The following is a 27,039-nucleotide window of genomic DNA, read 5'->3' as shown; positions in this document are numbered from 1 at the left end:
CAGAGAGACAGGGAAAGGAAGAAACAAACATTTTGAATGGCATTCAGGTAACTAGATAAAATTTGTCAAGACAAAGTTTGATGTTGGTTTGACAAAGCCTTGTCTGAAAGTTTAACTAGTTTTGAAGGTTGATGGTTATATCTCTGACCATTTCTTCATCTAGTTTTCTGTTACTCTCCCTTCTTCTTTACCTCTTACTCCACCTATGGTCTCCTTCCGCCACAACCTTCGCTCTCTCTCACCCATTCGCTTCTCTTCCATAGTCTCTGCATCTGTTCCCTCCACTAACCTTTTCTCTTCACTTGATTTAAATGAAGCTACAAATGCTCTTTGCTCAACATTAACTTCTTGCCTTGATAGTGTCTGTCCTCTTACCTCCAAGCCAGCACGTGCCACATCCAGCCCCTGACTGTTGAAGACACTTCGTGATCACCAAACTGAGCTGAGGAAGTGGCACAAGTCAAAAGATCCTGCTGACCTGTGTAAGTATCAGTTACTTCTCTCCTCTTACTCTGCTAGAGTTTCTGCTGCTAAAATGTATTATTACCAGAACAATATCAGTAACACTTCAGATTCCCAAAAACTATTTTCAGCTTTCTCATCTCTTCTCTATCCTCCTCCACTACATCCTACTACTTCTCTGACTAATGATGACTTTGCCACATTTTTTACTGACAAGGTACAGTAGTGAGCATCAGCAACCAGTTCTCTACTCTTAACACCCACAGCTACTCTCTCCCAACATTCCATTCTCAGTTTTCCTCTTTCTCTCCTCTCTCCGAGACTGAGGTCTCCAAAGTGCTTCTTTCTAACCGTCCTACCACCTGTCCACTTGACCCTATCCCCTCCCATCTTATGCAAGCTGCTTCTCCATCGAATTTACCCACACTCACACACATTATCAATGCATCTCTCACAACTGGAAACTTTCCCAATACATTCAAGCAGGCTCGAGTAACCTCACTGCTTAAAAAACCAACACATAACCCCATAGTAGTCGACAACTACAGACTGGTCTCTCTCTCCTACCCTTCCTATCTAAAAATCTTGAGAGGGTCGTATTCAACCAGTTGTCTGCTTTTCTCTCACAGAACAAACTACTCGACAGCCATCAATCTGGCTTCAAAAAGGACACTCAACAAAGACTGCCCTCTTGTCAGTAGCTGAAACCCTGCGACTGGCGAGAGCTAACCAGTGGCAGACTGGCCATTGGGAGAACCGGGACTTTTCCCGGTGGCACACCAGCTGACCACTGGGGTTCCTCAAGGATCGGTGCTTGGACCTCTCCTCTTCTCAATGCACAGAACATAACCCAGACAGGTCATTGAGGCACATGGCTTTTCCTACCACTGCTACGCAGATGATATGCAGCTTTACCTGTCATTCCAGCCTTATGACCCTACTCGTATCTCTGCCTGCCTCTCGGACATTTCGACCTGGATGAAGGAACGACACCTTCAGCTCAACCTTGCCAAGACAGAACTCCTCATAAGAACTCCTGGCCTTCAGCTAACACAATTAAGCCACTGTAGATGGTCCAGAATGCAGCAGTGTGTCTGGTCTTCAATCAGCCACAAAGGGCTCATGTCACCCCACTCTTGATTTCACTCCACTGGCTACATGTAGCCGCCCACATCAACTTAAAGGCTTTGACTCTGGCTTTCAGGACAGCCAATGGAACCGCACCCTCTTACTTCAATTCACTTCTTCAGGTCTATGCTTCAACTTGCTCTCTGCGGTCTATGAACGAGCGACGCCTGGTTGTCCCATCACAAAGAGGCTCAAAGTCTATTTCACAATCGTTCACTTTCTCTGCTCCTTTGTGGTGGAATGAACTTCCAACCTACACACAATCTGCTGTTACCTTCTCAACATTCAAGAACCAGCTGAAAACACATCTGTTCCATGAGCACTTAACCAACCCACACTAATTGCACTTACTACTGCACTTAACCTGCACTTAATGTACATAAACAAATCTTGTCTGTCCCTTTCTTCTGTGCTAGCATCTTTTTTTTTTGTGTGGGGGGGGGGTCCTCCCCTTTTCTCCCCAATTTGCATTGCCCAATGTGCTCTAAGGCCTTGTGGTGGCGTAGTGACTTGTCTCAATCCGGGTGGCGGAGGACAAATCTCAGTTGCCTTTGTGTCTGAGACTGTGCATCTTATCATGTGGCTTGTTGAGCATGCACTGTGGAGACCAACGTGTGTGGAGGCTTCATGCTATTCTCTGCAGCATCCACACACAACTCACCACGCGCCCCACCGAGAGTGAGAACCACATTATAGCGACCACGAGGAGGTTAACCAAACGTGACTGTACCCAGCCTAGCAACCGGGCCAATTGGTTGCTTAGGAAACCTGACTGGAGTCACTCAGCACGCCCTGGATTTGAACTTGTGACTCCAGGTGTGGTAGTCAGCATCTTTACTTGCTGAGCTACCCAGGCCCCCCTCTGTACTAGCATCATTATTACTCCAGCCACTGTGAGAACTTGGCAGTCCTATACTGCAGATATTGTTAAACTTTGTATGACAAAGTGCTTGCTATGTGTCTCATCTGCAAGTCGCTTTGGATAAAAGTGTTTGCTAAATGACTAAATGTAAATGTACCAATCTATTCTCAAATTTGTTTAAAACATTTCCCCATATTTAACCCTCAGAGACCCAGGTAGCAGAATTGCAAAGTTTCACCTCAAAGCAAAATGTGCTTAAAATTCAGGATTTTCTATCAGTAGGTTCCTAAAAACAAGTTAAAGGAGGAAAAGAGCAAATATATCATGAATCTCTATGCTTGGTTCTCTGACGGTAAAATTTTCTCTAACAAAAAAAGTGAAAAAAAGTGTGCAGATTCCATATGGGGCTTGCTTGTCGTTAGAATCAGAGGTAGACAGGCTTTCCTAATGCTTTGACTTCTGTTTCTTTAATTATCCCTGCAACATTTTTAAATAGTTAAACCTACCATAAACCAAATTAACCAGTGCCAAACAAATTAAACCAGTACTTATCTTTTTGATCACTTTGATTGTGTTCATTTCATGTGCTAAACACTTTACATCACGTGTTCAAGCTGTTTTTTTTGTTTTTTTTTAACTTTGTGATTGGTATATACACATGGATGCATATATCAAAACAATATACATACATAAGAGATCACTCATAACATACACACAAATGTAAATACTGAAATTTCATGGGATGTAAAGTGGCTTTTTATACTGGTCAACAGGTGTTCCTCCCACATGAAAAAAAGAGTAAGCTTTAGACTAGAGGAACAGAAATAAAAACTGAACTCCAATGCACTGAATGATTAAAATGTATATATTAAAGTTTAAAATGTAATGTCCAAGTACACTGTACATAACTAAGTAGGCTAAAAGACTGAAAATGCAACAATCCATTTAATTCAGTATCTAACAGGGGGTCCCTGCTCCATCTCTCTATCCACCAAGGGGTCCCTCCTGAGCCTAAAAATGTTGAAGACCCCTGCTCTAACCTGTATTAAATACACTCTTTTTTAAACCACACTCTCACTGAACCACTACTTTACCTGTCAACTTTTACTCAGTTGCTGTGAAAATTGTATGTTTGCCGTAATGCCTTTGGAGTAATGTTCGTTATAGGTGCATGTGTGGTTCTGGTCAATCAGTGTGTGCACTCGCTGCTTTGACCTTTCCAAAATGTTACAGTGCGCAACTGAAGCCTGTTGGTCTCAGTAAAAAGAGGCAACAGGCAGACGGGAGTTCTGCGCATGCGTAAGCGCTGCCCCCTGCATCAGCACGCTATATGAGATCAGGCGCGGATACAGATGCAGTGTTCTTAAACAGCCGCACAAATGGATGGAACCGAGACGAACCGGAGAAACTGTGCGAAAACGGAGCAACAGAATATGTTAGACGCGGGAGGAAACCAAAGTGGATCAAAGGACAGAGTAACTCTTAAAAAAGAAATTGGTCTCTTGAGCGCCTGCGCTATCATTATAGGTGAGAAACGTTTCCTCATATTTACTGTAATATGCCGTGTCAACAACACGTGCGCTCTGGAACACTTAAACTCCATGTTTCTCCGTATGTGTGTCTATCCCTTTCTTTTACTCGCTGTTTCCTTTTTCATAATTTGTCTTAAGCTGTTTCCCTCGCTCAGCATGACAGCTGCCCACATCTGCCTTGTGAAATGTGTTTCGCTTTAAATGTTTCTGTTGAAAAATACAGCAATAAAAGTTACCAGGTCTCAGCGTGACTTTCATAACTAACGTCCTAATTTATACTGTCGCGCAATAAGGTGTTCGGGCAACAGTCAAGTGATGACAAACGCTAGTAAGTTGCATGGCTGTCTGAGCATTGTAGAGAAGACTAGCGTTTGATGCCATGCCGCTCTCTCACTGTACTCTCCATCAGACTCTGTTAATCAGAGCGCAGATTGCATCATTTTGAGGAAGAGAGTCGGGCTGAATTTCAGCGGCGCGCTTACGTGGCTGCAACTCACTACTGTGTCCTTCACATACCCCGCACCAGCTCATATTAGAGCCGATTACAATACTGAATCCAATATAGAATACAGAAAAACGTACGCGGAAGTGTAGGCGCTGCTGTAAGTGAGCAGTTTCATATAGCTCCTTTTGAAAGTTCTCGAATTTTGCTACTATATCTCCATATGATGATTAATACACGTTTCTATGTTCATTATAGTCGATAAAAGATTGAATATGCTTTAGACAGGAAAATACATGTTTATAAGCACTTAATTACATATGTAATAATAACAGCATATGTAATCAACAATAAGCTATAAGCTATATAAATAGGCTGTTACTCACCAATAGTACAAACATGAGTCATGCCTTGTAGCCTATTAATCTAAATTATAATATCCTTATATAATATCTGATATAAATATTGACTTATTAGACATATAGGCCTACAGTAAATACAGTCAATACATTCTAAGGTATAGATAGCATCCTCAAATTTAAGTCACTGTGAAACAGACTTTGGTTTTTTTAATTATTTTTTTTATTGTATTTGTGGCGGGCATATTCTCCCAAAGAACTCTCCTCAGCTGCTGTTTTCTCCAGTAGTGTCAAAACTGACTTTTACCTGCTGTGTTCTATGTTTTGCCGCAGTTTCCTGGTAAAATTAACACTAGAACCGCTACAACAACTGTGTGTTTTATTTTTTATTTATATACAGTATAACTTTATTATTCTTAGCATTACCAAAGTCTGTCTAACAAGTCACTGTAACACTGTCGGCCATCTTTGGAACGCTCTCGGGAGGCTATTTCCAGTCATGACAGTGCAGCTCCCATCTACTTGAATGGAGAAAGACCGAAATCTCAAAAACGGTTGGTCAAGATTACTATCAAAGAACATATTTCAAATCAGCCATAAAATTTGACAATTCTGGAATCATAAATTGTGCTTCTGTAACTCATATTACGCTAAAAACGCAATTTTCATGGCTTATATAGCTAAAGCGCATGCACATTCTCGAGTTGATTGACAGGCGATGTCTGTATCTAACTGGTGATTGGCTCTTTTAACTGTAAGGCATGACTTCCTTTCTACATCCGTTGACCATTGGGTGCTCAGAGCTTCTTGGTTGGGCATTCCAATTTCTCCCATTCACTTTCTCCTGTCTCTGCTAAATAGTCTCTGGTATTACTCACACACTGCTATATTATGATTTAATTTTTTTTTTCTTTAACGCAAGGTTATTGGTTAAGGGTTGGGATGTCTGTTTTGTTAAACTCTCATTTGCTTTTAAAAAACTATTTGGTTAAGTTTAGATTAAAGTTTATGGTTAGGGAGGTATGTTTTATTCATTAAAACCTCCATCTAATATTCACCTTAAAAACCTTCTCTGATTGCGACACCATTTAACTCACTTTTGGTGCCCCCCGCTGGGCATTTCATTGAGAAACTGAAGCAAAAAATTTAATTAAGCATGTCATTTCATTTTACAAAAATGTTGCCTTCATGTTCATGAGGTCAGGCTGGTATTCTCACAGTTTACCTGCACATTTTCACAGCCTCTTCATCAGCCTCTTTTCACAATATGACAGTTTTAAAGAATTTTTAAGAATATAGCCACTTTTCCACCATCGGTCCGAACAGTTCTCGTTGCAAAATCGTACCATTCTGTGCTGTTTCGGGCCAGTTGGCACGGCTACACTTTCTTTTTCCACTGTGGTGCTGTGAAATCAGTAGAATGTACATAAAAGATCCTCGTGAGAGGTAAATATTGGAGCGAGTGCGGCGCACTATGGAGGATGAATGCATATTCCAGTTTTTAGGACTGCCTTTTTCCCTGGTTGTACTCTGCTAGCAAACAACAAAGACACAGACCATGTCGCAAATAGGAAAGTAAAGAGAAATAGGCGCAAGGTTTTCCATCATTTGCTGAGTTTGTGTTTACCACCGGACACGAACATGCAGAAAGGTAAAAGTTCCCAGACTAGCCTAAAAGGATATTTATTGACAAAGTATTATATAAGTATTATATCAGTGATATAGTATTATATAAGTATTATATGAAAATAGAATATGAGAATATATTGATGTATTTTGAGTTTAAATGAGCTAGAAATCTACTTCCCTGAAGAAAAAGATGTGTAGAAAAATAAATGTAGGCTACAATACTAGTTAAACCATCGTAATAAAATCATGAAGATGCATTAAATGAGTTACCACATACTAAACCCATTCCACCAGCATGGCTCAGCACGGTCGAGTATGGTTAACTAACCATGCCGAGAATTCCGGGCCAAAAACCATTTTATAATTGTGCCAAGCCGAACCGTGCTCCAGTGGAAATGCTACAGTAAGCGTTCAATACCGTGCTCAGAACCGTTCGGCCTGATGACGGAAAAGCGACTTATGTGATCTTTTTAATTATTAAAATGTTTTATTGATTCCATTCAACAAATTAAATAAACATCACAGAAAATGCAGAATCAAATTATGTACAATTAAACCCTTCCCCCCGAACACCCCCACCCAAAACAAACACTCACCCCAGTGGTCATAAATATTTGGAGAGAAAAAAAAAAAACACAAAACACACACACACACAAAATAAATAAATAAATAAAAAGCATATTTTCAAAAAACAATCAAATTGCACACACATATTTAAAACTAGAGATCCCTCTCCACTACCCCTCCCCGAAAGCCTTCAAAAAAGGCCAAATATCTGCCCCATTTCCTATTAAATAACCACAGATTTCCCAGCCTTCTATACATTCCTTCCTCAAAGGCCGCCACCCTCCCCATCTCCGAGCACCACTCATGAAATGAGTGCGCTCCAACCGACCTCCAACCCCTTAAAATAACCTGTCTGGCGATCATGACGCTCGTTAGGACCCAACCCTTTATGTGCTGATTCTCAATATCGATGACCACCCCATCGCCCAAAATACAGAGTCTGGGGCAAAGTAGAAGCAGAGTGCCCAATACATCACATGTAAGACTCTGAACTTTCAACCAGAACTCCTGGATCTCAACACCCCCCCAAAAGACATGAGTTATGTCTCCAACCTCTGATTGACATCGCCAGCAGGTGGGTGTGTCTTTAACACCAAGCCTATACAATCTGGAGGGGGTCCAATAAAATCGATGTAAAATCTTAAATTGCATAAGGCGAACCCTTGCATCTCTAGATGCAGACTTGACATTTTTTAGGATCCTAGCCCACACCCCCTCCTCCAATGTCAAGTTTAGATCTTTCTCCCATAATTTTTTGAGAGAATTCAAAGTTCCGTCCCCCAGACTCTGAATTAGCAGGGAGTAATACACTGATGCCTCATGACCCTTCCCAAAAGCAGCAATCACCACTCCCAGAGTATCTGCCGCACTGGGGGGGTGCGTGCCACTCCCAAAAACAGTGCAGAGTAGGTGGCGCAGCTGTAAATACTTATAAAACTGAGATCTGTGAATGCCAAAGTGTTGAACCAAATTTTCAAAAGGTATCAATACTCCACTCTCATATAGGTCACCAAGTGTATTAACCCCCCTCACAATCCAATCTGACCAACAGAAAGGGGACTTATTAATACATAGTTTAGGGTTCAGCCATATGCTCGAGGCTACGTTTAAATAAATATCAGAATTAAACACTCTGGACACTTTTGTCCATATCGAGTGCAAATGCAAAATAACGGGGTGTGACTTAACTTCTCCGGCTAATTTAATCGAAAGGCTTTGCAGCGGCGAGATAGGGGCAAGAACTTCCTTTTCAATACAAAACCAGGGAGGGGCTCTCTCAGGTGGAAGCGACCAATGAGCCAAATGTCTGAGACTGAATGCATAATAATAAAACAAAATCTTGGGTAGGCCTAACCCACCTTTGTCAATCGGCCTATGTAACTTATTGAAATTTAACCTGGGACACTTACCATTCCAAATGAAGGACTTCGCTATGCTATCAAATTGCTTGAAATAAGAGAGGGGGACATACAGGGAGAGATTGTAGAAGGTAGTTAAATTTTGGAATACAATTCATTTTAATAACATTAACCTTCCCAATCATCGATAAATGTAATGAAGCCCACCTGTCCACATCATTCGAAAACCTTTTTATTATGGGATCAAAATTAACTCTGACTAAATCAGACAAATTTGCTGGGAATAAAATTCCCAAATACTTAATTCCCTGTTTGGGCCTCTAGAAGGCGCCCGGCTGGAAGGCCGTTACTGGACAGTACGCTGTCAAAGCCAAAGCTTCGGATTTAGACCAATTGACTTTGTATCCTGAGAACTTGGAAAAGGAGTTAATAATTCTGTGGAGGCAAGGCATAGATCTTGTAGGGTCGGAGACGAATAATAAAATATCATCTGCGTAAAGCAGAAGCTTATGCGTCACACCCGCAATCACCCCTGGAAAATCATCCTCCTTTCTTATCACGGCTGCTAATGGTTCCAGGGCAAGATAGAACAATAATGGGGAAAGAGGGTAACCCTGCTGAGTGCCCCTATCCAGAGTAATATAATCTGAAATTAATCTGTTTGTTTGTACCGCTGCTACAGGTTGTCTATAATGTAACTTAATCCAACCAATAAATGTACTCCCGAACCCATACATTTCCAAAATCTTAAAAAGATAATCCCATTCTACCATATCAAACGCCTTTTCGGCATCAACTGAGATGGCAGCGACCAGAGATTGATCATTCACTACTGACCACATGATATTGATGAGATGCCTAATATTATCAGAAGAGCTGTGGCCCCGAATAAACCCCACCTGATCTATATGTATAAGTGATGTCATAACTTTACTTAATCGATTAGCCAGAATTTTTGACAAAATGTTTACATCTAACTGGATCAGGGAAATTGGGCGTTAACTTATACACTCGCTTGGCTCTTTGTCCTTTTTAAGAATCGGACTGATCCGGGCTTGTGTCATGGTTGGCGGAAGCTTTCCATTCTTTAATGATTCCGTATAAACTTCTAACAAAAGTGGAGCCAGTTCTGTAGCATAAGATTTGAAAAACTCAGAGGAAAAGCCGTAAGGCCCCAGAGCCTTGCCTGTAGGCAAGGCCTTAATTAATTCATCAAGCTCCTCCAAGTTTATCTCAGAATCAAGATAATTTTTTTGCTCAGTCGTCAGTTTAGGAAGATCTAATGGTTCCACAAAGTTCCTAATATCTTCATCAGTAGACGAAGACGTGGAACTATAGAGCTCAAAGTAGAATTCTTTAAAAGCATTATTAATATCAATGGCCGAGGTAAATATTTCATCACCCGCAGATTTCACCGAGGGAATGGTAGAAATAGACTTTCTCTGCTTTATATATCTAGCCAAAAATTTTCCTGCTTTGTCCCCCGACTCAAAGTATGACTGTCTTGCCCTGAATAACCAAAACTCCACTTTCCGTGACAAAATAGTATTATATCTATATTTCAATTGGGTGAATTCTCCGAGGCCATCAGATGACATACGGCGCTTCAGCTCTGCCTCGGCACTATTAATATTCCCTTCCAACTCCACGAGTTTTTGTGCTTTGGATTTTTTAATGAATGAGGCATACTGTATGATCCGACCCCTAAGAACCGCCTTAAGTGCCTCCCAAGCCACGCCCACAGAGGATACTGAGGACCAGTTGGTCTCCATATAAACATTGATTTCAGTTTTTAACATTTGTTGGAAATCAGGATTTGGCAAAAGGGACACATTAAGGCGCCAACTATATGATTTCTTTTTCTCTATATGTGGCATCACCTCTAAACTCACTAGGGTGTGATCTGAGACTAAGATATTTCCAATTGAGCAATCAACAACAGATGAAATGAGGGATTTGGATATAAAAAAAAAAAAATCTGTTCTAGAATAAATCTTATGGACTGATGAAAAAAATGTATAGTCCCTGCCAGATTGGTTCAAAAGTCGCCAAATATCTGTAAGACCAAGATTTTTACACATCCTGTGAAGCGTCAATGTTGCTCTAGGGGGTTTACACACTTTTGCTTCACTATGATCAAGGACAATGATTTGAGTCCATCAAAAGATTAAAGTCTCCTCCCAATAGTATATCATGAGGGGTGCCAGCGGTTGCAGCATCACTTCAAGATCTATAAAAAAGCCCTGATCATCAGCGTTAGGTGTGTAAATATTAGCCAAAATCAAACTTTGCCCTTGAATTTCTGCTAAAACAATAATGACTCTCCCTAATTTATCTTTAATCTGTTTGAGAAATTTGAATTGTAAATGTTTAATAATCAATATAATGACTCCCATGCTCTTACTTGAGCCAGCGCTAAAGAAAACATGTCCACCCCATATCTTCCAAAATTTTTCAGCTTCCTGCGGGGAGAGATGCGTTTCTTGAAGAAACACTATATCATATTTCTTTTTATGGGGTGCCCCAACCCATTCACATTCCATGTGGAGAGAAACAATCCACTCATATTAACATCTGACATTTTGATATAGTAGAAAAAACAAAATTATACAGAGCACATTCCCCATTAATGAAACAATCAAACCCCGAACTTCCCCCCGAACAAAACAAACAGAAAAAAGAAAAGCATGCACATTAACCCCACGCACAAAAGTGCCAACCGGCGGCAATCCCTCTAAACTCAAAAGGTCCATGAACGCCCACGAGCCCCCATGACAACATTGCCATCGGTTTGCTCAATTTTGCCTCACAAAAATATTAAACCATTCAGATTCCTCGGACAGACAAACGAATGTTCAGTGAGCCGGCTGTTATGAATTCAGCGGATGACGTAATCATTCCAATGTCCCGTAAAAATACTCAACTAAACAAACTCCAGCCAGCAGGAGGAATAAGCAGGAAGAACGAACAGATTAATCCACAGCTGTTCCAAAGGAGTGCTATTCAATAGAACAAGCTCCAGCCGCTAGGCGGAACAATACAAAAAGAAACAAAACCGGAATCCCGGTTCCCCGGATGGTCGAGTCAATTCACTTAAAAGTATATACCATGGCCGCGTAAAAGTATATACCATGACTTACACAATCCGTCAACTTTATAAAAGACATCCTTTGTGTGAGCATGTAGATATTTTGCGGTCATCTGTAGTGTCCACTCTCAAACTGGCTGGGAACTTCAATGCAAATGTAATCTTCCGTCAATGCAAAAGTTTCTTTAAGCTCGGTGGAGCCAACGCAAAAAGCAAAAAGAAACCAAAATGATGCCCAGCTTCCTCAAAAGCCAGAGTAAGTACAGCAAGTCGACCCACTCACATGAGAAACATCGTTTCTATTCTCAGTTTGGCCAGAAACATCAGAGTAAAAGTGATCTTTCGCTGATGTAAGAGTTTCTTACATTCCTTGAAGCGATCGCGTTCCTCTCTTGTTGAACTCGCAAAGTCCGGGAACAAGAAAATATTATGGTTCTTCCAAGAAAGCTTCCCTTTCTTCCTCGCCTGGCGCAACACAAGATCTTTATCGGATGATCTCAGAAATTTGGCCAGGATTGATCGGGACCTAACTCCCTCAGCAAATCTGTGAGCTCGCTCGATTTCCAGTTTATGGCCTATGCCGAGCAGACTCGGGAAAAGCTCGTCTAGGAATTTCACCATATCTCTGCCCTCCTCATGCTCAGGAATTCCATCAATTCGAACGTTATTCCTGCGGCTTCTATTCTCAAGATCTTCAAGCTTTTCAAGGAGATGTTCCAAATCAACTTTGGTCGCGGGCGGATTAGCGGTTAATTCCCTCTCCGAAGACTCCAGACAATCGATTCGTCTCTCAACATCAGTCACTCTTGTAACTAACTCAGAGAATTTTATTTCCATCGCCGTAATCGATCGCCGTATTACAGCAAGATCCTCCAAGTCAGCAAGAACCTTCGTCAACATCACCAACATGTTGGACAACTGACGCTGGATCACCTCTCCGACCGCGCCATCCAGATTGAGTTCCTGGTCTGTAGGCCTGTTGGGGCTTTCATCCTGAGCACGTAAATGTCTTTTAATGTCTCAAGAGCCCGAGGATTTTGTCTTCTTTGCCATGTTTTGCCTCAAAGAGCAAATGTGCAACTGGGTGTATCAAATTTCACCAGATTATAACATGAAAATAATAAAAAATTTAGCAAAGTGCGCAGAGCTCGTCGCTCACACGTCTGCTTCTTGCATGGCATCATGTGACCTCCCGCTTAAGTGATTTTTTTAACATATGTGATATCATTTGAAAGAAAGCATATCAATTGAACTCATAAAAAAAAATAAAAAAAATCAGTCAATCAAGCATTTTTTATGATAGCACTTCAGTAATTAGAACTAAAATGTAGCAACCATGTATGAATGAAAATGTTCATATTAAACAGAAGAATTATCATATAATTTAATGAATGCTGTTAGACATTTCAAACATTGGTCCAGTCAGCCAGAACCAAAGAATCAAAGCATAAAATATCCCTTAATGTCAGTGTCAAATATGATCTTACCTGAACAATTTTAGAGGCTTGTGTCACCTCTGTCTACACTATTGACTTGGTCACTGATTTTTTCTTCTAAAATAGATATGATAACAAACATCATTGTTACATCAAACATCAAAATATCTGCATTGTTTATCCTTTTGATCTTTCATTCAAAATGTTTTACAAAAATCTAACCTTTAATTGAAGTAAAACAAATGAAAGAGGGGAAATATCTAATTATTAAATAAATATTTTTCTCCAAAACACATTGGTCACAATTATTGGCACCCCTAGAAATTCTTATGAGTAAAATATATCTGAAGTATATTCCCCTTCATATTTTAAATTTTTTAGTACACCTGGGTGACTAGGAACATGAAATTGTTCAGCCATGACTTCCTGTTTCACAGGGGTATAAATATGAGGTAACACACATGCCAAATTCCCTTAATTATCAATCACTGTGGGATGGACTAAAGAACATAGTTCTGATGTGCGGCAAAAGGTTGTTGAGTTTCGCAAAATGGGAAGTGGCTATAAGAAAATAGCCAAAGCATTGAAAATGCCCATTTCCACCATCAGGGCAATAATTAACAAGTTCCAATCAACTGGAGATCTTAAGAATCGGCCTGGAAAAGGGCTATATTGTCTCCACGCACGTGAGAAGGATGGTTCAAGTGGCCAAAGAATCTCCAAGGAACACAGCTGGAGAATTGCAGAAATTAGTTGGGTCTTGGGGTTAGAAAGTCTGAAAAAAAATAATTAAAAAAAGTATCAGACATCACCTACATCACCACAAGTTGTTTTGGAGGGTTTCAAGAAATAAAGCCTCTGCTCTCATCCAACAACAAACTCAAGAGTCTTCAGTTTGCCAGACACTCTGGAACTTTAAATGCAACCAGGTTCTATGGTCAGATGAAACAAAAAAGAGCTTTTTGGCAGCAAACACCAGAGATGGGTTTGGCGCACACAGAGATGAAGAAGTACCCAATGCTCACGGTTAAATGTGGTGCTGGATTTTTAATGTTGTGGGGCTGTTTTTCTGCCAGAGGTCCTGGACATCTTGTTCAGATACATGGCATCACGGACTCTTATCAAATACCAACAGATAAAAAATTAAAACCTGGCTGCCTCTGCCAAAAAGCTTACAATGGGCCCTGGTTGGATCTTCCAGCAAGACAATGATCCAAAACAAACATCAAAATCAACACAAAAATGGTTCACTGACCACAAAATCAAGCTGATTCTGGCATGGCCATCCCAGTCCCCTGACCTGAACCCCATAGAAAATTTGTAGGATGAACTGAAGAAGAGAGTCCACCAACATAGACCTTTGAATTTGAAGGATCTGTAGAGATTCTGGAGGAATGGTCTCAGATCACTTGCCAGGTGTTCTCCAACCTCATTAGGCATTATAAGAGAAGACTCATAGCTGTTATCTCGGCAAAGGGAGGTTGCACAATGTATGGAATAAAAGGGTGTCAATAATTATGGCCAATGCATTTTAGAGAAAAATATTTATTTAATAATAAGATATTTCCCCCGTTTCAATTAAAAGTTAGATTTTAGTACATTTTTTGAATGAAAGATTAAAAGGATAAACAATGCAGATTTTTTTTCACAGCCTTCTTTACTCATATTTACCATGGGTGCCAATATTTTTGGCCACTACTATATATATATATATATATATATATTATATGTGCATGAGACATTATTGATCATACAGTGTTACTGTGAAAAAGACTAACAATAAAGAGGTCAGAGATTTAAAAAACTTGCTTAAAATGACCAAAATGTAAAATGTTTTCATCTGTTGAACAATATTGACTTACAATGGTAAAAGATGACTTCTCCTTTTGCACACGTCTTGTTTCAGGTAGATTGATTATCGTCAACAGCCAGGGTTGGGCAGAAGATCTAGAAAGTATTCTGGGCTGAATACTAAATACACTTCCTTCAGTGTATTTAGTATTGTATTCCGATACATCACATAAAAAAGTGATGTATTCAGAATACTGTTAGAATACTTTTAGAATACATATTTTTAAAGGCAAGGCACAATTGGAAGTATTATGTGTGAGAAGTCATTATCATCTTATCTGAACCGCCACATCTCCACTATTAACATCTAAGTGAATCTGAATAACCAGTTTCTTAAATTAGATGTGGAGTTGGACATTAATATTTTTTATGGAAGGCAGAAGGCAAACAGAAGGCAGTTTGTGGTCATTTTAATATTTTAACAAAATTTTAATCTTCTTCTTAACCCATTTTTTGACTGGACTGACAAAGAATAATATATTTTGGCACAACATTATATAAGAAATGCAAATGAACCACATTTATTTTTGAGATGATAACTGGATGCCACTTGCAGAAATTAAACAAAATAGTGAGGTCATGTCACAACAGTATAGTATATATAACTTATTTTAACAAGGCTTGCTTTTATATTTCCATATTTAGACTTATTTATCTCTTTTATTACCAACACTTTTATTTTTGGGTGCTTTTGATTCTTTTACACATTTTTTTTTTTTTTTTTTTTTAAATGTTGTTTTAGATTTTTTTGTGAATCATTTCATATGAGATGTTTTTTCAAAAGTGAGAAATAATATTAATATGCCTGTATGTTACAATATGTGTCACACTGAACTAGCCGCCCATACGTCTATAAGCCAACAATTTTACAGTAGCTATTTACACGTTTTTCTGTCCTCGTTTGGACTCTGATCTACTTTAAGTCCTTTTCCCTCTTTCAGTCTTTCAGCAGTACTTTCTCCCATATTTTACCTATTCATATTATTTTCATTAACAGTTCTTCGTTCTGCAAGTTTCTGATGTGGACGTGACTCACCAAATGCTTCTCATGAGCCGTCCGTCTTTACTCTGTCTTTACACAGAAGCCGCATTTGCAGCTGCATAAATAATTTACACAACAATCGTGGAAAACAATGTAACAAGCATGCGAATGTTATATTTGTGGAGAAAACACTGCTGCCGGTATTGGTACTTTCCCACAGCTGACAGCAAGTGGATTGTTAAGACAACAGTGTTTGCTAGTACGGTTGCCAGATATTTAATCCGGGAAACATTATACAAAAATAAGACGTTGTATTTTCATTCTTAAGTGCCTACCATCAAACATTTTGGTGACCGCTGTTCATTTTTAAAGTATCCCAAAAATGCAACCATCGATTCTATAATTTTAACCCGTGATTGTGTTTTCAAATTAGCAAATTTGTTGTGAAAGTGTGACCAAGACTGCATAAGTGTAGTGTGCTCTTGTGCGCTGTTTAGAAAAATGGTTTCTTGATTGACAATATTTTTTTCTTTCACATCTGGCCTATTTTGTGTTCATTATGAGAAAAGTATTCTAAAAGTATTATTATAAATTTGTATAAAGTAATTGTATTCTGAATACAGGTGCTTGAAAGTGGAAAGGGGCTGAATACAGTTACTTCATTTTTGTATTCTGAATACGCAACACCGTTACATGTATTCCATTACAGCCCAACTCTGTCAACAGCTCAGTGTCTGTCATGCTAATGGCTGGCAGTCTGTTGGGCTCATTGATATTAATCATGCTGTCTGCGTTTGCCTGATTCAAAACGCAGACGGTGACATGTGAGCGCTAATCATTGTGATTACTAAGGGTGTAAATCGGACATTTCATCACAGTACGATCTTATATCGATTCTCCTGGCCTGCGATCCGATATTTGCAGATACTTCAAAGTCTGCCGCGATACGATTTCGATTTGATTCGATTCAGGACCCTGCGATCAATATTCTGATATTATGTGCCTATTTTACACAATCAATTAAAAATAGTTTGGCCCTCAAATGCAACCATAATATAATTTGAATATTTTATTGAGCTCTCTGAAAAGTGCAAATTTATTATCCACAATGGGACATCCACAACAAAACAAGGCACTTCAGATGTTGAAAAAAATTATACAGATAATAATATAAAAAAATAACATCACACACAATTGATCATCAATCATTTGATTACAGCTTATTTTTCAGTTTAATCCAGTTCAAAATACTTACATACCCATTTTTCCAACTATCCGTGCTATCCGTGGTTTTCTTGGCTACAACTTCCAGAGTTGTAAGAAAAATTCTGTTACAGTTAACTGGGATAAATGTTAGTAAGGGTGTTGATGTGTAGATGTGTAAAGTCTTATAACTGATGCTAGTGCTGGGCAGCAGGTAATTTCTCTTTCCCTCATTAGTGCTGTTCAGAATGTTGGCGTTGTCAAGGCCTTTCACATGATGGTTGAACTGCTCCATGTTACTTTTAAATAGCAAATTGTCATGTAAATTTTAAATGGATTGTATGCGCAACAATATCGATGGAAGCCCGAATTTATCACGCATGTGAGCCGCTCAGTGTTTGTCACGAGAGCTCGCATTTTAAGGAGCGCCTGGTTGACGCGCGCGCACTGATCCTGTCACTGTTCTGGAGCTCGCGTTTCGCGGGAAGCTCGGATAGCAGAGCGCAGTTTGGCTTCACAGACCCTGCGCACATCCTTGTCCCACATGAAAAGCGTATCTAGCTTTCATAAAGTGAAGTGAATGTTCTAAGGTTGCTTCATCGCCTGACGGAAATGCGTATGGTCGTGGCTGACATAAAAGTATTAAAATAAAGGTGCATCTTAAAAAAAAAATCTATATCGATATTTACGCATTGTATCGATAACATTGGATCGTTGGTTATTGGACCGATGCATCAATCCAGATCGATGGATTGTTACACCCCTAGTGATTACCGCTTTTTACCACCAACTGTCAAAGCAACCATCTGGCAGAGGGCTGTGCTTGGTCTTAAAGGCTTCGTTTTATGTGAACGGCTAAATTTTTCCCCTTGCACTACGATTAAGCTAATTAAATGTCTTAAAGTGTAATTATAATTTACACTGTAATTTAGTCATTTCTAAAGTGAGGGGGACATGCCACCCCCAGTTGCTACGCCCCTGGTTAGCCTAAGTGGACTGTTAGGTGATGACCTTCAACAGAGCACCGTGTAAACATCCAGACTGATCTCAGAAGGTTGATAAGATTATTTTGTTTTTGTGCAGTATTTTGTTGCTCAATTGAAGGTCATATTATGAAAGCCTTTGCTTAGATTGAGACTACACCTTTGTATTTTTCTTGTTGTAACTGAAAAACCAGTAATGTGTTGTGTCTGCTGTGCCTGTTAAATGTGGCTGTCTAATAACACAGAGCAGGGGAAATTGCATAGTGAAAAAGTGATGTGGTTGAGAAATAAACATTTGTATCATTAAGTAAATTGACCTACATAGACAATCTGTACACAGTAAGAAATGTGACTCTGTGACTGCAGTAAATTGACAGATTATTTGGATAGAAGTGAAGTAGCAATGACTTTATTAAACAGTTGATCAGATTATTACTTTTTATGTCATATTTACACGTGCAGTCTCAGAATCATGCAGATTCTAATACAGAGATACAGTGGATACCTGATTAATTTTAGCACCTGTTTCACACTGCAAAGGTATAGATAACTGACATCTGCAGATCGTCTTAGATTTACAGTATAGGCCAACAACTTGCAGAGATATGGATATGGCCAGTTTCTAAGATGAGTTGTGATTAACTGTAACTGATAGGTGTGGCCTTGGTCTTTACCCTAAAATTAATTGATGTAGTTTGAATAAGATCAAGAGGTCTGACCTGGCAGAAAGCGGTTCTGGTCTAGTGGTAGAAGTTATGATTCTTTGTGGTGTGGTGGCTACAGGGATAGTGCTAAGGCTTCACGTGAACAACAACAGATAAAGAGAGAACCCAAAGCATTACATAATGCTTTAGTCCATATCTGTCAATGAGGTCCTATAATTGAAACTCTGTTGTTTAAGTTTCTTGAGGCATAGCCATTCAGGCACTGAACATGCTCAGGGCGGTTTTGACCAACACAGCACAACTCAACTCCAGTGAGGCAGAATATGTGCCTTTTACTGAATACTGAACTCTAATCTTGATTTTGCAATCAATGTTGACTCTAACATTGTTGATCTTTTTTATCATGTACATTTGCCTGGAATGTGCAGCAATGTTGTGACAGCTGGGAGGACAGTTCTTTTTGGACAATTTGGGTTGGCTCAGTGTTCATATGGGAAAAAAGGAGACTGCACCAGAGCAAGATTTTAAACCCATCAGCATTTTAGACTGCAGTGCATCTCAAGCAATGATGATGATGAGGGTATGAATGACAGAAACATTGAGATGTGGTGGGAGGGAATGATAAATTCTGACTTCTCCCTCTGTAAGTAAGACTAACTGTACAAATCCCCATGCACTGAGCACAAGTTTTTAAAAACTTCTAAACAGTGCAGTTAGCAACCAGCTCCTCGGTGTCTTTACTTAATTAAAATACTAAAAAACCAAGCATGCATGTTCTGAGTTGAAGACCTCACACTTGCATAATATAATATAATATAATATTATATAATATAGCATAATATAACATAATATAATATTTTTATAGCTTATAAAACAGGTGTTTCAACCTAAGAGTACAGTTTATTTTAAGTTGTATGAACAATATGTGGAGAATAAGCAACCCGTTGCTTTGTTTCTTTTGTTTTCCCAGGCAACATCATTGGATCAGGGATCTTCATCTCTCCGAAGGGGGTTCTAGAGCATGCAGGCAGTGTGGGGTTCTCTCTCATCGTGTGGGTTCTCGGAGGAGGGATCTGTGCTCTGGGTTCTCTTTGCTATGCTGAGCTGGGCGTCACCATCCCCAAATCAGGTGGAGATTACTCTTACGTGACAGAAATCTTCGGAGGACTGGTTGGGTAGGTCTGGTTTTAGTCTCCAGTGTGTCCCACTCAATGGACATCTCACACTCAGAGTATGTGTGAAGCACTTGTGCCGGGGGAATTTCTCCTCTTCAGGCATATTCAAATGTGCCTACTTGCTTGCTCGGTTACAACACTAACACTAGTTTAATTTCTTTATTTGCCTAATTGTTTATTTGCATGATACTGTTTGTATTGCGCAATGGTGTAGATAAAAACATGCGTGTTAGTGTAAAAAAACACATGAAAGTGTGCTTATGTGTGCTCGCAGGTTCTTGTTGCTGTGGAGTGCCGTGCTGATTATGTATCCAACCACTCTGGCTGTGATTGCACTCACCTTCTCAAATTATGTCCTGCAGCCTGCCTTCCCAAACTGCCTGCCTCCATACATCGCCACCCGGATCCTCTCAACCGCCTGTGTCTGTGAGTACAACACACACCAGCTAATCCAGGAACGAGGCTGTGTTTGACATTCACAGTTTGGCTCTGATTTACATGCACTTAAGAAAACGGTTTATTCCAGGGTTTTTGCAGAAAGCGGCGGTCTTGTAAATGAGAAAGCCATATTCACACACACACACACAGATATATATATATATATATATAATCATGATTTGATTTGATTTTATATATATATATATATATATATATATATATATAAAATCAAATCAAATCACTTTATTGTCACACAGCCATATACACAAGTGCAATGGTGTGTGAAATTCTTGGGTGCAGTTCTGATCAACATATCAGTCGTGACAGTGATGAGACATATTCCAATTTACAATAACATCAAATTAACACAGCACAATTTAAAGTCTAATATACACATAATTACACAAAACAATATACAAATAATAACATACACTGTACAGTATACAATACACACAATATAGATACACATTTTTCAATAAAAAAAAAAGTATATATAGTAGTATATATAGAATATACAGTAGATTGTATTGTACTGTATTGACATTCAGGCTGTTGGTTGATAGTAAGTTGTTAAGAGAGAATATAATATAATAATAATATAATTTACGACAGTCCGGTGTGAGATATAAGAGTAAGGGTAATAAAGTGCAGTGCTGATGTATTTGATCATGGGAGATCAAGAGTTCAAAAGTCTGATTGCTTGGGGGAAGAAGCTATCATGGATTCGGCTGGTGCGGGTCCTGATGCTGCGATACCGCCTGCCTGATGGTAGCAGTGAGAACAGCCCATGGCTCAGGTGGCTGGAGTCTCTGATGATCCTCTGAGCTTTTTTCACACACCGCCTGGTATATATGTCCTGGAGGGAGGGAAGCTCACCTCCGATGATGTGTCTGGCAGTTCGCACCACCCTTTGCAGTGCTTTGCGGTTGTGGGCTGTGCTGTTGCCATACCAGGTGGAGATGCAGCCAGTCAGGATGCTCTCTACAGTGCAGGTGTAGAACCGTGTGAGGATGTGGCAGTTCATTCCAAACTTCCTCAGCCGTCTCAGGAAGAAGAGGCGCTGATGAGCCTTCTTCACAACGACTTCAGTGTGGTTGGACCATGTGAGTTCCTCAGTGATGTGGACACACAGGAACTTGAAGCTGCTGACTCTCTCCACTGGTGCTCCATTGATGGTGATGGGACTGTGTTCTCTGTCTTTTCTTCTAAAGTCCACCACAAGCTCCTTTGTCTTACTGACGTTGAGGGAGAGGTTGTGCTCCTGACACCAGTGTGTCAGAGTGTGCACCTCCTCTCTGTAGGCTGTTTCGTCATTGTCAGTGATCAGACCTACCACTGTCGTGTCATCAGCAAACTTAAAGATGGCATTGGAGCTATGTGTTGCCACACAGTCATGTGTGTACAAGGAATACAAGAGTGGGCTGAGAACACAGCCCTGTGGGGCTCCAGTGTTGAGGGTCAGTGATGAGGAAATGTTGCTGCCTATTCTAACCACCTGGCATCTGCTTGACAGGAAGTCCAGGATCCAGCTGCACAGCGAGCTGTTTAAGCCCAGAGCCCGGAGTTTCTCATCTAGCTTGGAGGGCACTATGGTGTTGAATGCTGAGCTGTAGTCTACAAACAACTTTCTCACATAAGTGTTCCTTTTTTCCAGGTGGGAGAGAGCAGTGTATAGTGTAGATGCAATGGCATCATCAGTGGAGCGGTTGTTGCGGTAAGCAAACTGCAATGGGTCTAGAGAGAGAGGCAGCACAGAGCAGATGTAATCTCTGATTAGTCTCTCAAAGCATTTGCTGATGATGGGGGTCAGAGCAACAGGACGCCAGTCATTTAAGCAAGTTATTTTTGATTGCTTTGGAACAGGCACAATGGTGGATGTTTTAAAGCATGTGGGGACTTTCAGACAAGGAAAGGGAAAGGTTGAAAATGTCCGTAAAAACACCAGCCAGTTGGTTCGGCTTTGCGGATATTCACCCATCGGAAGGATCGGGTTACATCCACTACAGAGACGGAGAGTGAACTAACCTCTGTAGCTTCGGCCGCGAGAGCTCTCTCCGCAAGGGATGTGTTATTTCCCTCAAAACGAGCATAAAAAGTATTTAGCTCATCCGGGAGAGAGGCAGCGGTGTTCACGGCGGAGTTTTTATTCCCTTTAAAGTCTGTGATGATGTTAATTCCCTGCCACATGCTTCTAGAGTTGGTGGTGTTAAACTGTCCTTCAATCTTGTTCCTGTACTGGCGTTTTTCGGAGGGCATAACTGGCTTGTTTATGCTCCTCCGCGTTCCCGGAATTGAAAGCGGAGGTCCGCACATTAAGTGTCGCGCGAACATTGCTATTTATCCATGGCTTCTGGTTCGGATAGATCCGTGTTGTTCTGGTTGGAACGATGTCCTCCACGCACTTTTTGATGAAACACATTACGCTATCAGCGTAAAGCTCAATGTCGTCATCAGAGGCGGACCAGAACATCTCCCAGTCCGTGTGATCAAAACAGTCTTGTAGCATAGATTCTGACTGGTCCAACCAGCACTGGATCGTTCTGAGGGTGGGTGCTTCCTGTTTCAGTTTCTACCTGTAAGCGGGCAGAAGCAGAATGGAAGAGTGGTCCGATTTGCCAAATGGTGGGCGGGGGAGGGATTTGTAGCCATCCCAGAAGGGAGAGTAGCAATGATCCAAAACCCGGTCCCCTCGTGTGTTGAAACTAATGTGCTGGTGGTATTTTGGTGCGACTGATTTGAAACTGGCTTTATTAAAGTCCCCGGTCACAATGAACGCGGCCTCAGGGTGAGCGGTTTCCTGCTCACTTATACTCCCATACAGTACCGTGAGTTCCCGGTCTGTGTCGGCTTGTGGGGGGATGTACACAGCTGTGATAATGACCGCTGTGAATTCACTCGGTAGCCAGAATGGTCGACACAGAAGCATGAGAAGTTCCAGATCAGTGCCAGTAGAATACTGGGTAGCGGGGGTCGATTTGCGCGGCTTCTTACTCTGATGAGAACGCCAGCTCTGTTTCCCCTTTTCCTCCTGCGTTTCTGCGTCCAGACTGCCCAGACAAAGGGCTCCGCTTGCGTGTTTGTAAATAGCGGGTCGGCATTGAGGAATTTGAAGTCCGGTTTACGGTGTGAAATTGCTGAACCAATGTCCAAAAGTGTTTGTCTGTCGTAGACAATAAGGCAGACAACATCCAAGACAAAAAACATAACAATTGTGAACAAAACAAACAAAACACTACCATGTTGTGTCGGAGCTCGCAACGCAGCAGCCATACTCGGCGCCATCTTGAGTCCTCTGTTTTTAGTCTATATATATATATATATATATATATATATATATATATATATATATATATATATATATATATATATATATTTTTTTTTTTTTTTTTTTTACAGATCAAAAACTGTGAACATGTTCAATAGCTTTTTTGCAGCCAAGATTTCAAGGTATGTATGCAGAAATTGACTTTCAGAAATAAACCTACCCTGAGAAATATTCACTGGAGGAAAAAGAGTGGTAACTAGCCCTGGTCTCCCCTATATATATGTACATACATTGTTTAAATCTCCATAGACACAGTTATGATGAACTGTTACTTTGACCCTCATTCTGTCTCTCGGTCTCTCTTTCTCTCTCTCCATCCTGTGTAAATATACAACTTCACTGATTTAATCCTGATCTGAGTCCTTAACCCCAGTGAACCCGCGGCAGGACATATTTGGAGTAGGTGGTCTTGATCCAGTGTCTTGACCATTGCAATGCATATGTATGCACACATGTGTATGTGTGTTTGTTTCAGAAGAGCCCCGTAACTCAGCTGATATGGGCCTGTTAGAGCTGGACTGGGGCTCGTAGGAAGGAGTATTGGGGGTGTGTCATTGTGAGGGCAGTGGCGCTAAAGACAGTGCTGACTGAGTTGCGGCATCTATCCCTATTTTTGGCAGTGGAATCCAAAATCCATCCTGAAGAACAGTCAGCTAAAGCCTTGAGACAGACATACTGCAAAGAGCAAGGGGTGAACAATGGCCAGTGGCTCAATTTAGGAAAAGACACCACATGTATATTCCCTATCAAAGGATGCTAGACATACATCCCAAACCACTGACCTCTCTTCAAATGAGCTGGATACGCTCACAGAGTGACATCTCTGAAAGGTGAATGTATTTGTTTTGGGTCTGGATAGTAGGGTGCGGTTGGTATCGATGTTGTGATATGAGGGCACCTAATCCTCACACTGCATGGCATCAGACTCTGTAATGGTGCCAGGCTTTGAGCTACCAGAACATGTGGGCGTGCCATCTTTATTGTGTATTGTTTGGGGATTTTGTTGTTGCCCTAGTTACCCCAACGCTCTTTTACGAACACGGGCGTAGAGGCAGACTTTGTGAATGCAGCTGAAACACCATTAAATGAGGGTGTTTCCACCAACAAATGAGGAATAAATTATGGTCATTTAATAACTGGTTTGGAGTGTGTGAGTCTTGCTAAAGGTTTGAAAGAAAACCGACAGGTCATAGTTCTAATGATTTTCTTCCTGCCATCTGTCATTAACCATAAGGCCAAGCATTTACCAGTGATGTCTCAATTTTACAATTTCTCAGAAATTTGTGCACCTCAGGGTCCTCACACACTTAAAGGAATGTTCCAGGTTCAAAACAAGTTAAAGTCAAATGGCAGCATTTTTGGCAAAATTTTGATTACCAGAAAAAGTCATTTAGACTCATCCCATGTTTATTTAAAAAAAGCAATTATAGTGGTTATAGGAAGATGCTTACAATGGAAGTGAATGGGGCCTGTCAATAAAGGTTAAAATACACACTGTTTCTAAAGTATAGCCACAAGATATAAACGTTACATGTGTTAACATGATTTTAGTGTGATAAAATCAGGGAATTACCTGTGTTATGGAGTTTACCAGATTACAGGGTTACATCATCATGGTAATGTAGTTGTAATATTATAATTTTACACAGAAAATTTTAGTAAGCCATTTTATCACTAAAAACATGTTAACTTGTATAATGTTTACATCTTGTGACTATTATTTAAAAAAATCACTGTATTTTAACATTTATGTACTGGTGCCATTCACTTCCATTGTAAGTGCCTTACTACTGTATTACTGCGATTTTTGCTTTTTGTTTTTTATTAATCAAGGGACAAAATCAAGTCAAAATCATGTTTTGTGTTAATCAACATTATGCCAGAAATGCTCTCGTTTGACCTTAAAGCGATAGTTCACCCAAAAATTTAAGTTCTCTCATCATTTACTCACCCTCATACCATCCCAGATGTTTATGAATTTCTTTCTTCTGCTGAACACAAACAAAGATTTTTAGAAGAATATTTCAGCTCTGTAAATCCACACAATGCAAGTGAATGGTGACCAAATCTTTGAAGCTCCAAAAAGGAGATAAAATCAGCATAAAGGTCATCCATAACACTCCAGTTGTTTAATCAATGTCTGCAGAAGCAATCCAGTTGGTTTTGAGTGAGAACAGACCAAAATATAACTATTTGCCACTATAACCATTGCAGTCTCGAGGCATGATCGTGGTTTCAAGCTCGATTACACTTCCTCGTGCTTGACGCATTGAGAATTTTGAACTATCCTTTTAACTCGTATTGAACCTAGAAAATTCATTTAAGATACAAAAAGCACTGGCTTTCCACACTCCGATCCCTACACCCCTAAACACACAACATACATATACTACAGTGTTTACATGGTTGTTTTTTGTGTGTGTCTGGAGGTTGGAGTGGAGGTAAAGATTGTAGTCTAAGCTTTGGGGCTTTCTTTAACTCCTCATGTCTGTGTTGATACAGCAGTGGATATTTCTATTGGTAAATTAGTACATTTTTGCATTAATCTCTGTTTATGTGTAAGAGCGTGTTCTTGGTCTTGTGTGTGAATTAGTCTGTATTGCACCATATGTGTTACATTTGCCCTCCCCTTCTGAATGTTCTGAATGAATGTCACAAGTTCATCCCACTGCAGTCACATTACGCAGGCACAAATACACAAACACACACTCACTGTTCCAGCTGTTCTGGACACACAAATAAACACACATACCTTTGGCAAGTGTCTTCTAACCTGTAATAATACAATATAGAATAATTAAACTCAACTTCATCCCTCATTTGACTTGCTTGAACATACAAAAAAGCATTTCTAGGAGTTCTGAAAGTGTCCTCTGTGTAAATGGCCTTTTCCTTGCACTATGAATGTACAGTATACTGTAAATGAATGATGATGCACTGTTTTTTTTAAACAACTGTGTCTTTAATGTGAGGCAATCTATCTTTTTAAAAAGCTTAGTGCCTTTTTAGTATCCTTTTTTATGTTTATGAGTGTGTGGGAAGCTTCTCCTCTCTTGTGTAATTATAAAGGCCACACACTTAGGAGACTGAAAGAGAGAGCTGGTCATGTGATTGTTTTCTTGCTCAGGTTTATGCCTGCTTATGAAAGGGCTGACATCATGTGCCTCTGAACTGCCTATTTTTGTAAAACATTTACTTAAGCAATAAGGTATGAGAGAGCATGCTATATTGTGAATATAGTCATGGCTGAAGGGTGTTGTCGAACACAGTGTGAAGTGGAGTGCCTGCAGCCTCTTCAGCTATGAAGATATTCACAGTATGGCACAACCTTGAGTGCCTTATTGCTTTTATAAAATGGTTGCCACATAACACAAATATTATAATAATATAATAAACAAATGTTATATTTGTTCATCAAATGCTTTCCTTCCACTAGAAGATATAGTCCCTAACAGTAAACAGGTAAAAGAATGTTGCTGTGCAACAAAAATAACGGTCAGCTAGGTGCTGCACAATTATACAAATAATAGCTCAGCGAAGAGCTCATAGCCATA

The 27,039-nt window shown here is 40.1% G+C and overlaps 1 protein-coding gene across 1 annotated transcript in view; it reads left to right on the top strand.

Annotated features, from left to right (window-relative positions):
• The first annotated feature begins 3,775 nt into the window (after nucleotides 1-3,775).
• The window catches only part of LOC127432894 (asc-type amino acid transporter 1-like), a 34,872-nt gene continuing 11,608 nt past the window's right edge, over nucleotides 3,776-27,039 (top strand). Inside the window, exons 1-3 of the mRNA XM_051684440.1 lie at nucleotides 3,776-3,979; nucleotides 19,518-19,722; nucleotides 19,997-20,148. Of these exons, the coding sequence (XP_051540400.1) occupies nucleotides 3,832-3,979; nucleotides 19,518-19,722; nucleotides 19,997-20,148 (505 nt within the window). The 5' untranslated portion in view covers nucleotides 3,776-3,831. The remainder of the gene's footprint in view (nucleotides 3,980-19,517; nucleotides 19,723-19,996; nucleotides 20,149-27,039) is intronic.

This window comes from Myxocyprinus asiaticus, chromosome 1 (genome assembly GCF_019703515.2).
Source record: "Myxocyprinus asiaticus isolate MX2 ecotype Aquarium Trade chromosome 1, UBuf_Myxa_2, whole genome shotgun sequence".
Classification (NCBI taxonomy): Eukaryota; Metazoa; Chordata; class Actinopteri; order Cypriniformes; family Catostomidae; genus Myxocyprinus; species Myxocyprinus asiaticus.
Note: the sequence above shows the minus strand (reverse complement) of the source record. Positions and strands in the feature narration are given on the sequence as shown.